Raw genomic sequence first — 13,799 nt, 5'->3', positions numbered from 1 at the left:
GAATTATAGATTCAGTAAACCATGAGATATTGGGTGGAACTGGGGTGGTGGTGGTGCAAATTGGCAGGGCATATATCCCAAGATGAAATGTATAGAGTAATTGAATTGGAATGATGTTAGACCACACTTAGCTCAATATTCAGAAGTAAGGGAGGAGTTTACATCAGCAGTGGAAGTAGGAAATTCATTTTGTAGGCTTAGTACATTCCAACTATACTATTAGCTGCCATTCCTGGGGCTTTTTAGGAGTTGAGCTACTCTATAGCGTTAGATTTGAGAGCAGAGAAGTAGAACCAAGAGATATAAAGTTGTGGTTGGGCTTTGGGTAGAAAGGAAAAAAATGGGGTGGTGGGACATTGGGCATGATAAGACTGTCCTAAACTCTGTAACATAAATGTATGTCTGTCTCCCCCATTTGGCAAGACTTTCTGCAGTGTTCCTGCCTCTGTGTTGTCTGTTAATTAGATTGTCATGTCTTGAAAGGTCATGGACACTCTCCTGTTCTAATTAGCATCTAGTGTAGTCTGGTGTCCACAGTGGTTGCCCACTATTGTTAGTTGATGATGATTAGTGAAGCTGAAGCTATTTTTTAAACAGGGCCCAAGGGATGCAGACAGTGATGAAAACGACAAAGGTGAAAAGAAGAACAAGGGTACGTTTGATGGAGATAAGCTAGGAGATTTGAAGGAGGAGGGTGATGTGATGGACAAGACCAATGGTTTACCAGTGCAGAATGGGATTGACGCAGACGTCAAAGATTTTAGGTTTGTATGTTTTACACTTCTGATTTTTGAATGGGGGTTATGGGTTTTTGTTTTCATTCAGTTTTATTTTGATTTTAGTTTTCTTTTTCCCTCCCTGTGTGTCCTTTTTAATTATTGGGTCTAGTGTAGGCCATACCACAAAGATTGTAAATTAACTGGTAAGGTGGAACTTTCTAAGATTTGTCCATGCCTGATGTTTTGCCAAAACAATAGACTTCTCATTTGTATAGAGCTCTGTAATTTGCAGGATGATTTCATAAAGATCATTTCAGTGATTCTCAAATATCAAAATCACCTGGGATGGGTGCCTTGGGATTTCTCCCAAATCACTATCTTGGGAGAAATCATGGTTACTAATGGAAGTGTGTCATATGGCTCTGGCATGTTAGAGTGGAAGGAAAAACAGTTGAGAACTTAAGCATTCTTTTACTTGAGACTCATAAGCCCCCTTTGAGGTAGGCAGGTTAGGTATCATTTTCTTCATTTTGAAGAACCAGAGATGCAGCTCAAGTGACTTGTTCTTAATCATATCCCTTCCATGGAGGCCTCTCATTCCATCTCTGGTCGTAATTGATTTGCAGGTTTTACCCTATAATTTTAATATGCACAGTAATGAAATGATACTGTGTTTATTCTTCATTTATGTAGCTAACCTTTAGTGATGGTATATGATTTTTAAAAATTTAAAAATCCTTAGTCACTCATGTATAGTTAAGAGAATTTAATTTTTAGTAATGTAATTGTAGTCTAAAACTAATATGCGTGTACCTACACCCACACCCACCTGCCCACCCACCCCTTATCCTAATAATCTACAAAGTCAAATTAAAATATATTTCAGGTCATTGTAGAACAGCGTTCAATTGTTTAGTCTTCCTAACCTAACTTTTGTATCTTGTGAGTGTAAAGAATTACAGTCTTTGGAAGAAATTTGAGACACAGAGAAATAAACATTTATCTAAGGTCTTTCAGATGAGTTTGGGTAGCCTCTCCATCCTGAATCTCAAGCAGCCTGTGGCATTGTTTTGTGGTATTTGACTTCGGGACAGTTGGTAGTGGTAGGGTTTGTGTGTGTGTCAAGGAACACGACAAGAGCTTTCATTTGTACCAGCGATAAGATTTCTTTTAGGCTTAGAATGTAGTCACAGGCTATACTCCCTGACTAGAATATAATATTATTCTACATTAGTCTGAATTGGAATAATATAGTCCTGTAATCTTTTTACATAGGGTGACCATGTGTCCTGAATTACCCAGGACAGTATTTGTTTATACCTGTGTCCCAGGATATTTCTTAACACTGCCCTTTTTTTTGCTCTTAGGAGTGTCCTGGTTTGGATGATAAATTACATCCTCACATTACTTTTAATTCTTAGAGTTGTCTCCTTAGCAGGGGCTTATCCTAGATATGAATTTATTTTGTACTATTTTGTAACGGTCTGCTTCTGGTTTCTTAGAAGGGGAAAAGGGGAGACAGTTTTATCAGTGGCCAGTGGTACCCAGGAAATAAACACACACAAAATTTTCACCTATTAAAAAAATAGTTTTTTGAAATAGACTTATTCTCAGATGTGGAATTTCCCCTTAGAAACTACTTTGTCCATTGACTCTGTTTAAAGAGTAGATGTTGCTTTTGGGGGGCATATTTTACTACCCGTATTTTGGGATCTCTGTTTTCATGGATGCCACAGGCAGTGATTTTTTTCCCAGTTCATCCAGTGTTCCTCAAATCTGGGCCCCTTGGTTAAAGGGATTGTAAATTAATAGCAGTTAATGTAAATTTAAGGGGTGGGTTGTGGTGGAGAGGCAAGCAGTAGAAGAGTAATTTTATAGGATAGAACATGTAAGCACCAGAAGGGTCTCCAGTCATTTTGTAGAAATAGTTTTAAATACTATTGGTAATGAGCTGTGTCAAGGACGTTGTCCTTAAACTTAGGTTGCTGTAGTGTCCCTCCCCACTCAAAATAAGGTTTAATGCCCTTTACTTTCTCTGTTTAGCCGTACCCCTGGTAATTGCCAGAACTCTGCTAATGAAGTGGATCTTCTGGGTCCAAACCAGAATGGTTCTGAGGGTTTAGCCCAGCTGACCAGCACCAATGGTGCCAAGCCTGTGGAGGATTTCTCCAACATGGAGTCCCAGAGTGTCCCCTTGGACCCCATGGAACATGTGGGCATGGAGCCTCTTCAGTTTGATTATTCAGGCACGCAGGTACCTGTGGACTCAGCAGCAGCAACTGTGGGACTTTTTGACTACAATTCTCAACAACAGGTACTGTGTGTGTCTCTGTCACTCTCTCTGCTCTCCCTCCAGCCAGCACATTATTCAAGTAACTGAGAATGGGGTAGTGGGAGGAGGGTGGCATTATTTTAGGCCTTCGATAGCCATTCCTTATTAACCCAACAGTGATGTGGATTACAAAGCCTCTGCATCTTCCCCTCCAGAAGCTTATTCCCATGTTGAGGTTTATTGGCAAGAGACCACCCTGCTCTGTGTACTTCCTTTGGCTCCTCTCTTTCTTCAGGGCTTGGGGAGGGGATGTGGTGGTGTTACCTCTTGTAACACAATCCTCTTGAATGTTAAATTAATTCACTGAAGATTAATGTGATTGTACTGCTGTTGGTTTTTGTTTTTAAAATAGTAAACTCTGTTGTCTGCCACTGTCAGGAGTCCAGTGCCAGATGTCTTATTAGTCCTGTCTTTTAATTAAGTGAGTTACTGCAGGTAACAGACATACCTGGTACCTTTCAAAAGAGTTAGAATGTAATTAGGGGAAAAACACAAATCATGCGACATAAAATCTGCAGTGAAATGACCTGGCTCTTCTTTTATTCATAAGTCTTTGGAATATATTGTATGTGTGCCTTCTGGTTTTGAAGGCATGGTATGACTAACTCTAGGGTTTACTGATTCTTCTGTTTAATTTTTTTTTAAAGGAAAATTAGCTGTCTGAATTATAAAAAGGGGGTAGGTAGCCTCCTGATCATGTTAAGTACCACAAGTTCTCCTTTGTGGCTATAAGCAGTTTGATGGGCCATGAATTTCTGATACTCCTTAATTTTGGAATATAAATATAAACTTCTAGGTTTGAAAGGTTAAAATCTCGTTTTGAAGTTTAGAAATGATATATCTATAATTTTTTTCTATGGGGAAAATTGGCTTATGGTCTTTGTAGATCAGTTGTACCATACTGTCCCTTTAGTTGTCATAAATGGCTGATTTTAAATGAATTTTGATTGATAGATGATTGGATAATAAAGTTAACCATGTGAAGTTTACAAAAACAAACCCCTTTAAGGGATGATGTGATGTGCATACTCTGTGCTCATATCAGATGGCTATATTAGGTTTAATTAACCAACTCTTTTTCCAGAGAGAAAGTGAACTAAAAGTGTACACTATTCTCCCCGTAGTCCCCAGTAGGTATGCTCACCTTTCCGTAGGAATTTGACTTCCTGTGCTTTTTGTCTTCTTTTTTATGTTTTTTCACAATGAATTCTCAAAACAGCACTTTTGAGTGAAGCCAGAAATTACTTCAGATGCTGAGGTGATAATGGACTTCAAGATATTTTGTGTCACATCAGCAAATATAGGGACACACTATTACTGTGTAGACTTCAACTTGTTCATCTTAGAACATTAATGTGGTAATTTCTCTATCTAAATTGAGGTATGTTAAGTGCAGGCTGATTCTAATCAGGTTCCTCTAACCTAGTTATCTCAAGAAGTTTTATCTGAATTCTTTCTTTTACTCTGTCTCATTGGTCTGAACTTCCCCTAGCAACCCTTAGAACTCCAGGCGGTTTTGGTTCTTAGCTTCTATTCCCTATCTAACCCAATCTAACTCTTTGCTTGTTACTTAAGAAGTGTTTATTTAAGAAGTGTTTGTCTCCAACCTCTTATGAATGAAAATCTGATTCTCTTTCATATAATTGTTCTTTACCTCATAATCAGAGTTGGGATTCTCTTTTGATTTATTGATCTTGGGTTTCAAAATAATTCTATCAATTTTTGAGGAGCCTGGATAATTATTAGAACTTGAACAGAAATGTACTTTTGCATACCCACAAATAGTTAACACAATTAAATCAAAGACACCACCCACTCAGATTTATAAAACCTGGGGTGCCTTTACCATGTATCCCATTTCAGCAGTTTCTGGACGTTAACGTCATTATTTTGCAAGTTAAACTATTGTTGGGTTCTGACTTCCCATGCATGTCTTGGTTGCTGCAGTATAGGGACACTGTTACACAGGTACACCATCATCATAGGATGTGATCATTGTTATTTTGTCCCATGGGCTCATAATTCTTGCTATTCTTAGTAGATGGCTGTACACATTCTTGTACTTGGCAACCTAATAGCATGCCTGGGAACCGTTGGCCCAAGACTCTTCAAGACCCTTAACTTCCCAAAGGCTCCAGCATAAAAGCCAGTAGTAATTAAGAAGGAAGGATACTTGCTCTACTGTAAATCGGTGTTTGTTCCTACACTTTATCCTTCTAATCTTTTTTACCCTTTTGCTTTTCGTTACGTTTTATTCCCCCTTCCATTTCTACTAATTAAAATGGTTCCTCATTCTTCAAGGTCCAGTGCTGTTACCTTTCTTGATTTCCAAATCAAAAAGTTGTCATGTCTGTCTCCTTTGAACCCTATAGTGCTTTGTGCTTCCCTTAAGAAAAGGAGTCATCATGTTCTGCTTTGTGTTATGATTACATGTCCTCTGCTAGATTGTAATCTCCTCAGAGGGTAAGGCGGGATCTTGATCCCTCTGTGTCCTCTGCTTTGCTTTGCTTTAGTGGACCAAATTTCCAGGGAACCTTTTCCATACCCCTATTATATTATCTCAGAACACCCCCCGTATTTAATATACTTCCCAAAACTAAAATTGGAAACTAGCCTTCTAAGAGGTCTGGAGGCCACTCTTTGAGGCCTTGCATCTATTCTAATATGTGAGTCGTTTAGGTCTAGCCCAGTAGATGTGCCTCATAGACAAATAACTGGACCTGTATAATATCCAGTAAATTTACCTCCTGAATCAGTATTTAACCTTTTTAATGTCAGAGCCCTCTGGCCATCTGATCAAAAGCCATAGTCTTCTCATCAGAAAAACATAATTCTTTTGACACTCTATTTTGTGGATATCTTCAGGGAGATCACAGATCTGTGGACTGCAGGTTATAACCTTCTGTTCGCATTTTTTGTTGTCACCTGTAGCCAAGCATATCTTTCATGAATGGAATGGGCTCCTCCAACCCCATGGCTCTCAGTTTAGTTATTATGGCTCATTTGGTCATTTAAATAGTGCAAGGAAATACTCCATGACAAGTGATGAGACCATTTATGCCCATGTCCTAGGGAGAGCATACTCTTAACCTGGGGAAGGAGGACTTATGGAAGAGGTGGATCTTGAGCTGTGCCTTGCAAGACTTGTTTATACCAGGAGAAGAATGAAAATTCCAGTGGAGGAAATAGTAAACTAAAGGCTTAAAATTAGAAATGAACATATACGTGTTCAATAGATAATGTAGAAACAGTCACCCTAGCTGGTAGTTGAGGTTGAAGAAAAGTGACTTGTGGGGTTGCATAGATAGTGTTGTGAGTCTTACCGACTTTGCCGTGCTGCCTTATGGTCATTAACAAGACATTTTTAAGAAGTAATGACTTAATTATCATGGTTTAGTTTTTCTGTGCTGAGTGTTAGCTTAGTAGCATTCTTTTGCCCATATTAGTCAGTTAACTGTTGACTGTTGTGTCCTTCCAGGAACTTTAGGTTTTGTCCATAGAGAACAGAGCTACTGTTCATAGAGTGACTATCATACATGAAACAATTATGGAATGGTTGAGGAACTAAGTGCTAAATTGGTTGGTCGAGGATCCTGTCAGACCAGGGGAGGGCTCAATGAGGACCAAGTTTGCATAGACCTAACTTGAATGACACATGGAATGTATATTGCTGCAGTTAAGAGAACAGAGGTATGGAGATGGAAGTGACAGTGGTGTGGTCATTGGTTGACAAGAGTAGAAGATACACGTAGAAGGTAAAAAGGAGATAGATGCATTTGGTTATTGAGTCCAGGTCACAGAGGCCTTGAGAGCCACAACTGAGTACAGACAATATTAATGATTGTGAGGATTGAACCAAAGATCTGATGTGGCCCATATTTTTCTGTACATTTTTATCATGGCTTTCTTAAACGGGCATCAGAGGATTTTTTTTTTTTTTTTTTTTTTAAGTTTTGAGTTATTTGCTATAATTGGTAGGGTAGCTTTGTGCTTTTATGTTTGAAAATAGACAAAATAAATAATTGCTTCTTGTGTCCTGTTTCATTTCATTTTATTTCATTTGGTGTAATAAGTTGGTTTCATAAGACTTAATATCAGCTTATATTTAGACACATAAAGCAGCCTGAAAATACAGAAAAGGTAATTCTCATTTAATTTATTACAAACTAACTGTACTTAGGGATACTTTGGTTTTGGATAGTTAAATTACTTGTCTAGCCACTGTTAACCATAAACTTAACCTGAGATTTATTTAGAGCCGGGATTCCTTTTTTGGTGCCATGAACCCCTTAGCAGTTAGGTAAGATCTCAGACTGAATTCTCAGAATACTATTTTAAAATGTATAGTGTAAGTAGGATTACAGAGAAAGCCAATTATATAAAAATAGCTATAATAATTTTGACAACAAATTTGTTTGACAACAAATTTGGCAACAAATTGAACAAATTTGCTTCTTTATCATATGATGCATGAGATAGAGGTAGTTGTACTAGCCATCATAATGAGCATAAGCAAGATTTTGAGATGTCTAACAATCATAAAGTAACATGAAAGTATATATGATTTCTATTGGTGATTAAATCGCAGATGTGTGGCTAAATTTAATGTGGTTTGTTGCCTGCAATAATAATTGAAGGACATGCTAAATTTCATGACAATAAAGATAACTTTATCTGCCGCAGGTACAAAGATCTGGGGTTAGGAACCCTTAATTTAGGGTAGTTTGAAATGCTCATTGATATCTCTTTCCTCATTTTCCCCTCATTGTCTTCTCTTTAATCCTGGAAAACAAAGTGAACAGCTCACATATACTGTGTTCATACCATTTTGTGTTTTGATGCTTGAGCAATATTCTTTATTTTAATAAATAGCTATGCAGTTATCTATATTTACCTAAGTATACTTTAGAAAAATATTACTAGGTTTCATTATATTACAGTCATATGTAACAGAAACCAAAGCCAAGATTGATAATCAGGTGGATTAATCTGGTTAATTGTTGCTATTCTTTATTTAGGGTTCAGTTAATATAAAAATAACCCAATGATGTGGCATGTTTTACAAAATTGTGTACTGAAGTACTAAAAGTCTAACCTGTTAAGCATGAATTTTTAACAGAGGGACAGTACTCTGAAAGCCCTAGTCAGATGGGAGAGGAAATTGGCATGCATTGCTTTTTAAAGTGTGGTAGTGATTTAAATGTCATTCTTATGAGACCAAGTGTGTGCATAGTTTTAATATAGGTGTTTAAAATTCTTGGCTTTCTTTTCAGTTTATAAATAAGAGGAAGATTATTCTGTCAGTGTCATGCGTATAGTCACTGTTAAAATGCTGACTTTAGCTAGCAATTAGATCCGTTGAAACTTACCTTTATTGTTACTTGACTTTGCTGAAATTTTAGAATATGATTTTTCTCAAAAGATATTAACTTATTTGATGGAAGGATATGTTTTTCCTCACCTTATTTAGAAATCATTTATTTTGGAATCTGATTCTTCATCTGCTAAAGAAATATGAATTTTTTGTTTTTTAAAAAATTGGCAGCATAGTTTGTATGTACCTGTTAAACCAAAAATCATTGTAATTATTAGTTGATTATTGCAGCTGTTCAAATAACCTGGTCAAAAATGAACTTTGATCTAGACGCTTCAGACAGTAGCAAACTTTCACAAATTTCATATACTGAGTACTACCTCCAGGATATAATTTTTTCTTAAAAATTTATAGCCCCACTATTGATGTAATACTCGTAGTGTTTGAAGGGCTTTTCTCTGTGAATTCTGACGATAGCCCCATGAGGTAGGGCAGCTATTATATTTTTATAGATTTATTTATTTTTTTTTTACAATTTACTTGGGCAGAATTTATTTATTTATTTTTATAGATAAGAAAATTAAGACATCATGAAGCTTACAGACTTACTGAAGATCATATACTACCAGCTATGCAAACATCTTTGTTTTGGTTTCTAGCTCCTAGCTGTTTCCTTTGGACCTAGTACTAGAAACATAAAGCCTTTTGATGCATGGAGTATTCAACTGCATTCCTAGTTTTTTCTGCATGGAGTATGTTTTAAAAAATACTCATCAACAACGAAAACTAAAAAGGTTTTTCTTTCTTCTCTCTTTGTGACCTGACGGCAGTTGGTGCTCATGAACTCAGTGGGGTTTTGACTTTAACACTGACTCAGAAGAGTCTTGCCTTCTGCTTTCCTTGTCCCATCCTGGGCTGCCTTACTGGGTGAGGAGCTGTAAGAGGTGGCCCACAGAAGGGCTTTGTCCGTGTGTGTGGGTGCTCTCCTCATTCATCAGAAAGAATATCACATCTAAAGGACTTTCAAGTGCTTTATGTGTATTGATTTTAATACTTAGAACAACCTTATGAGTTAGACAAATCTTTATTTGTCCCTGTTAGAGAGAGGAGGAGAGTAAAGTGCAGAGGTTTTCCTGCCCAGTGTCTCACACACACAGTCAGTGGTAGAGCTGAGACATGAATGCAGGCTTTCTGGCCCCAGACTCTGTGCTGTTGTCCTCTCTCCACTATGTATATTGCCTTAAACTGGTAAGAAGCCAGGCCTGGCGGTACATTTTATTTTGGGGGGAGAAAGGATAGTCTTTGACATTGGCTAACTCCATATTTAGATATTACTCTCTTCCAGATTCTGAAAACTCAACAACAATGTTTTTATGCCAGCAATTGTTATTGATAACAATAGTAGTAATAGCTGTCTCTTATCAGGTGCCAGCTGTATGCCAGTCACTATGTTGGGTGTTTTTGACAGCCCGGAATCACTTCTGGAATATAAACCATGCAGGGTATCTTTTGTTAGTTCATATAGTGTCAGAGAAGGGAGTTAAACCAGCTTGCTTGTGTGGTTCCCAAATTATGCCGTCAGTATTTATTAGGAACCTTGATAAGCTTGAAATAGTTGACATATTTTCCCCTGCATTCAGTTTCTTGAATAGCTTATGAATTCTGCCTAAGTAAATGGCAGTAAATTGTGGCACATTTATCATTATACTGACCTTAAAATAAGCATTTTCCCCAAGTTTCACAGTATTGTGTTTCTCAGTTATTATTGGCTTACTCTGTGAAAATCATGAAAATGTTGACAGAGTTCAGCACTTTGCCCAGCAGATGGCATTTGTATGAGTTTTTCAGGATCCTTTAGAATCCATCACTTGCCAGTTACCCAATTTTGTTTTGAATAACCTGTATTTCCAGTTAATATTGGACCATTTACATAAAGAAAATGTGCTAGAATTGCTGTAATCTATACTATAATCAAATCTGCCGTTGTCAATGCATAATTTACTTATGTTAATTGTTTATTGCAAAATGCACTCAAAATAATTCCTTCTCTTTTTGCCATAATCACTGAGATATTAACCAACTCTCAAACACAGGATATATGGGCGCTTTTATAGGGCCTATATGTTTTTAGTTAAAAGTAATAGTCCCTACTCTCAGTGGTAACATGGTAGTGAGCACCACAGACTGATGTTATGCGGAATGGTTATTTTATTCACACACTATGTGTTTATATGTATATTTACAGATACAGTACATAATGTGTAATGTTACATGAAATGTTAAAAACATGTGAAGTGAGGATAAGTCATAATGGAATGGTATTGGAGTACTGTTTTCGGTTAATAAATCAAGAGTTATATTCTGAACACACTAGTATCCTTATTTCCCTAACTTCATGTTGCAGCGCCTAGCTAATAATAAGTGCTCAAAAAAATGTTTGTTGAATGAAATGAGTTATTTTATTTGCAGCAGGCCCAAGAAGGGTAGAGGGAAGAGGCTAGCATGAGCGGTGTCTGAGATGTTAAATATTTCAAAAGGTTTTAGGCTAGGAAAATTCCAGAGATCCATTGAAGGGACAGTAGATATTTAGGGGGAACTGTGAGGTATTTTCACAACCTTGGAAAAAAATTTTTGAACAGCTTTCCACTATTTTACTTGTTTCCTGCCTCCTGGCTGCCTGTCTTGCGGGGGCTGGGGGCGGGGGAGGAGCTGTTGGTAGGAGGACTGCAGAGGCGCTGTCCTGTAGGTGAAACCGGAACCAGCCTGGCAGTAGTCACAGGGTGTAGTTACCAGATAGTACTGGTCGGCTCCCTTCGTGGAGTGAACAGTTGTTTTGATATGTTTGTCAATAGATTCCTATATTTCTTTTGAATACTTGATATTTAATCAATGCTTGTAAAGTAGTACTATCTTTTTACCAGCATCATAATGAAGTTTTTCTTTTCTTTAACCTTTGAAAATAAAAAACTCTAAAGTATTTTTGAAATCTGTACTGCATGTTTACTTTTGTCATTCATACTGTGAAAGCAGAGGCTTATTTTACTCTGGTTTTTAGAAAGATGAATATATAGAAAGAGAGGTAACAAGTACAATTGGCCAGTATGTTCAGAATATTCACCTTTTAAAAAAATTTTTTTTAAATTAGTCTACTCACATATTTGAGGCACAGAAGTAACCAGATCATAGAATAAAGTCGACCACCTAAGATAACATTAAAAGTTCAGTTGTGATGATAATTAAGCTGAGTTGTCAGAATGACATTATCTCCTAATGTCTGAAACAATTAGGTCTTTTTATGAAGACATCTGTAATTCAAGATCCATGTGTCTGTTATATATCATCCAGTGATGTTAGCCGAAACATTGAAAAGTCCTGTAGAAAGAGCAGGTAGGTTGAAGATCCTCTGTAGGGAGGTCCCATCAGTAAATTCTCCTAGTCTGATTTCAGAAAATAAAGAAGTCTTTAGTATAACCCCTTGGAAAGAGGCACGTCAGGGCAGTCCAAAATCAGGAATCCCCTTTCTTTGTATCAAAACTATTCATATTAAAATGTATGAACATTTTATTTAGTGCTGTGTTCCTAGTTCCTTGCACAGTGCCTAGCAGGTGGTGTTTCATAAATATTTGTAGAATGAATGAAAGAATGAGTGATTGACTTTGTAATAAGAGAGAATCTTGGGATATTCTTATTGTCAAGACCTTTGAACTCCTTTCCTTGGGAACTTAACAGTGTGCTAGGTCTGAGCTCATAATCCAAGTTTTGTTAGTAGCAGCTATACTTCTGTTGTTTTTTTTTCTTATGTATAAAAGAATTGGTATTCTAGGAAACTCGGGAGCCCCCCAAAATTGCACAGTTGTCCAGTTTACCCATTATGATAAGCCACTAGTTAAGGAAGGTATCCAATACTATTTCCCCAAGAAGAGGCAGCCAGAGGATGAAATGAATACTCCAAAATGTGAATAGGTGAGAATTAATTCAAAGTGTTTGTGGGGTTCGTAAAAGAACTGAAGGGAGGTAACAGCACTCGGTGCAACGTGGTAAGTCATTTGTAGTATACTCATTTAGTTTTTTTTTTTTTCTTTTTTCTTTTTGGCTGTGTTGGGTCTTTGTTTCTGTGCGAGGGCTTTCTCTCGTTGCGGCAAGCGGGGGCCACTCTTCATTGCAGTGCGCAGGCCTCTCACTGTCGCGGCCTCTCTTGTTGCGGAGCACAGGCTCCAGACGCGCAGGCTCAGTAATTGTGGCTCACGGGCCCAGTTGCCCCGCGGCATGTGGGATCTTCCCAGACCAGGGCTCGAACCCGTGTCCCCTGCATTGGCAGGCGGATTCTCAACCACTGCGCCACCAGGGAAGCCCTCATTTAGTTTTTAAGTTGCTCTGGATCAGGCAGCAACCTCAGACCTGGAATAGCTCTTAGGGCATTTGTATGTATGTTTGTGGTTCAGGGGACATATAACCTGTGAGTAGTTAGCACACGGGAACTGGGCACACCAAACTGAGGTAAAGCAAGAGAGGGAAAATGGAACTATGAAGCATCATAGATACCAAGGGAATGGAGTAGAACATGAGAACATTTTTGTTTAAAGCATCATGTCTAAACAAGGGTTTATGGAAATTTTTATTCAGAGAGGTTTTAAAATTATTTCACAAGATAGGTTCTCTAACCTCATCATGTCCTTTTCTTCCCTCAGCTGTTCCAAAGACCTAACGCACTTGCTGTCCAACAGCTGACAGCCGCTCAGCAGCAGCAGTATGCGCTGGCAGCCGCGCATCAACCCCACATTGGTAAGTCCTTGAGCCGAAAGCTCCCTTATAGGGGTGGCCCCGTTTTAGGATAGCGGTTGCTGTGGAACCCAGCAGACTGATTATCAAAGTCCAGACAAATCCCTCAAGGTACAATAAATGGCCTCTTACTCTTGTCCAGTTGTCTTTAGCAACATTCTTATTTTTCTAGACCTCAACTGGTAAGATTTCTTGGTATCCAGTTATTGCTCCCTCAGCTGTTTCAGGATTTTAAGTATTTACTGTAGTAGTGACTAGCATCAACTCTGTTGGTAGGTTTGGATGAACTCAAATAACAGTAATTTTGTGCTTGTTGGGCTTGTGTAGACTATGGATATATCAATGTCACATCTTATTAAGTAGCAAGTAGTACCTATAAGCCTATTTTCCAAGTAGCATGTATTGAAAAATTTAAAAAGTATTATCTTATAATCACTGGTTTTTAAAGTACAGTAGCTTTGCCCTTTTCCTATTGCACTTATTAATGTTTTGATGTGCATATTTTTGTCTTATTGCCTAGACTCCCTGCGCCCCTCCCCCACTTTTTTCAGGTCTCTTTGAAACAAAGTGCTATACAAGTAGAAATTTTTTTTTTTAAATGTGTTAAAATGACACGATTGAATAGATAGAAGATCACCAATCATGGATTGTGGAA

The 13,799-nt window shown here is 37.8% G+C and overlaps 1 protein-coding gene across 17 annotated transcripts in view; it reads left to right on the top strand.

Moving 5' to 3' along the window:
• PUM1 (pumilio RNA binding family member 1) overlaps positions 1-13,799 on the top strand; it is a 128,983-nt gene that overhangs the window by 64,739 nt on the left and 50,445 nt on the right. For all 17 annotated transcript variants that reach the window (XM_059917595.1, XM_059917613.1, XM_059917624.1 and 14 more), the window contains 3 exons: positions 598-764; positions 2,763-3,033; positions 13,054-13,147. In XM_059917595.1, coding sequence (XP_059773578.1) covers positions 598-764; positions 2,763-3,033; positions 13,054-13,147 — 532 coding nt within the window. The remainder of the gene's footprint in view (positions 1-597; positions 765-2,762; positions 3,034-13,053; positions 13,148-13,799) is intronic.

The sequence above is a fragment of the Balaenoptera ricei genome, chromosome 1 (assembly GCF_028023285.1).
Source record: "Balaenoptera ricei isolate mBalRic1 chromosome 1, mBalRic1.hap2, whole genome shotgun sequence".
In the NCBI taxonomy this organism is placed as follows: domain Eukaryota; kingdom Metazoa; phylum Chordata; class Mammalia; order Artiodactyla; family Balaenopteridae; genus Balaenoptera; species Balaenoptera ricei.
This window is presented reverse-complemented; position numbering and strand designations above follow the sequence as displayed.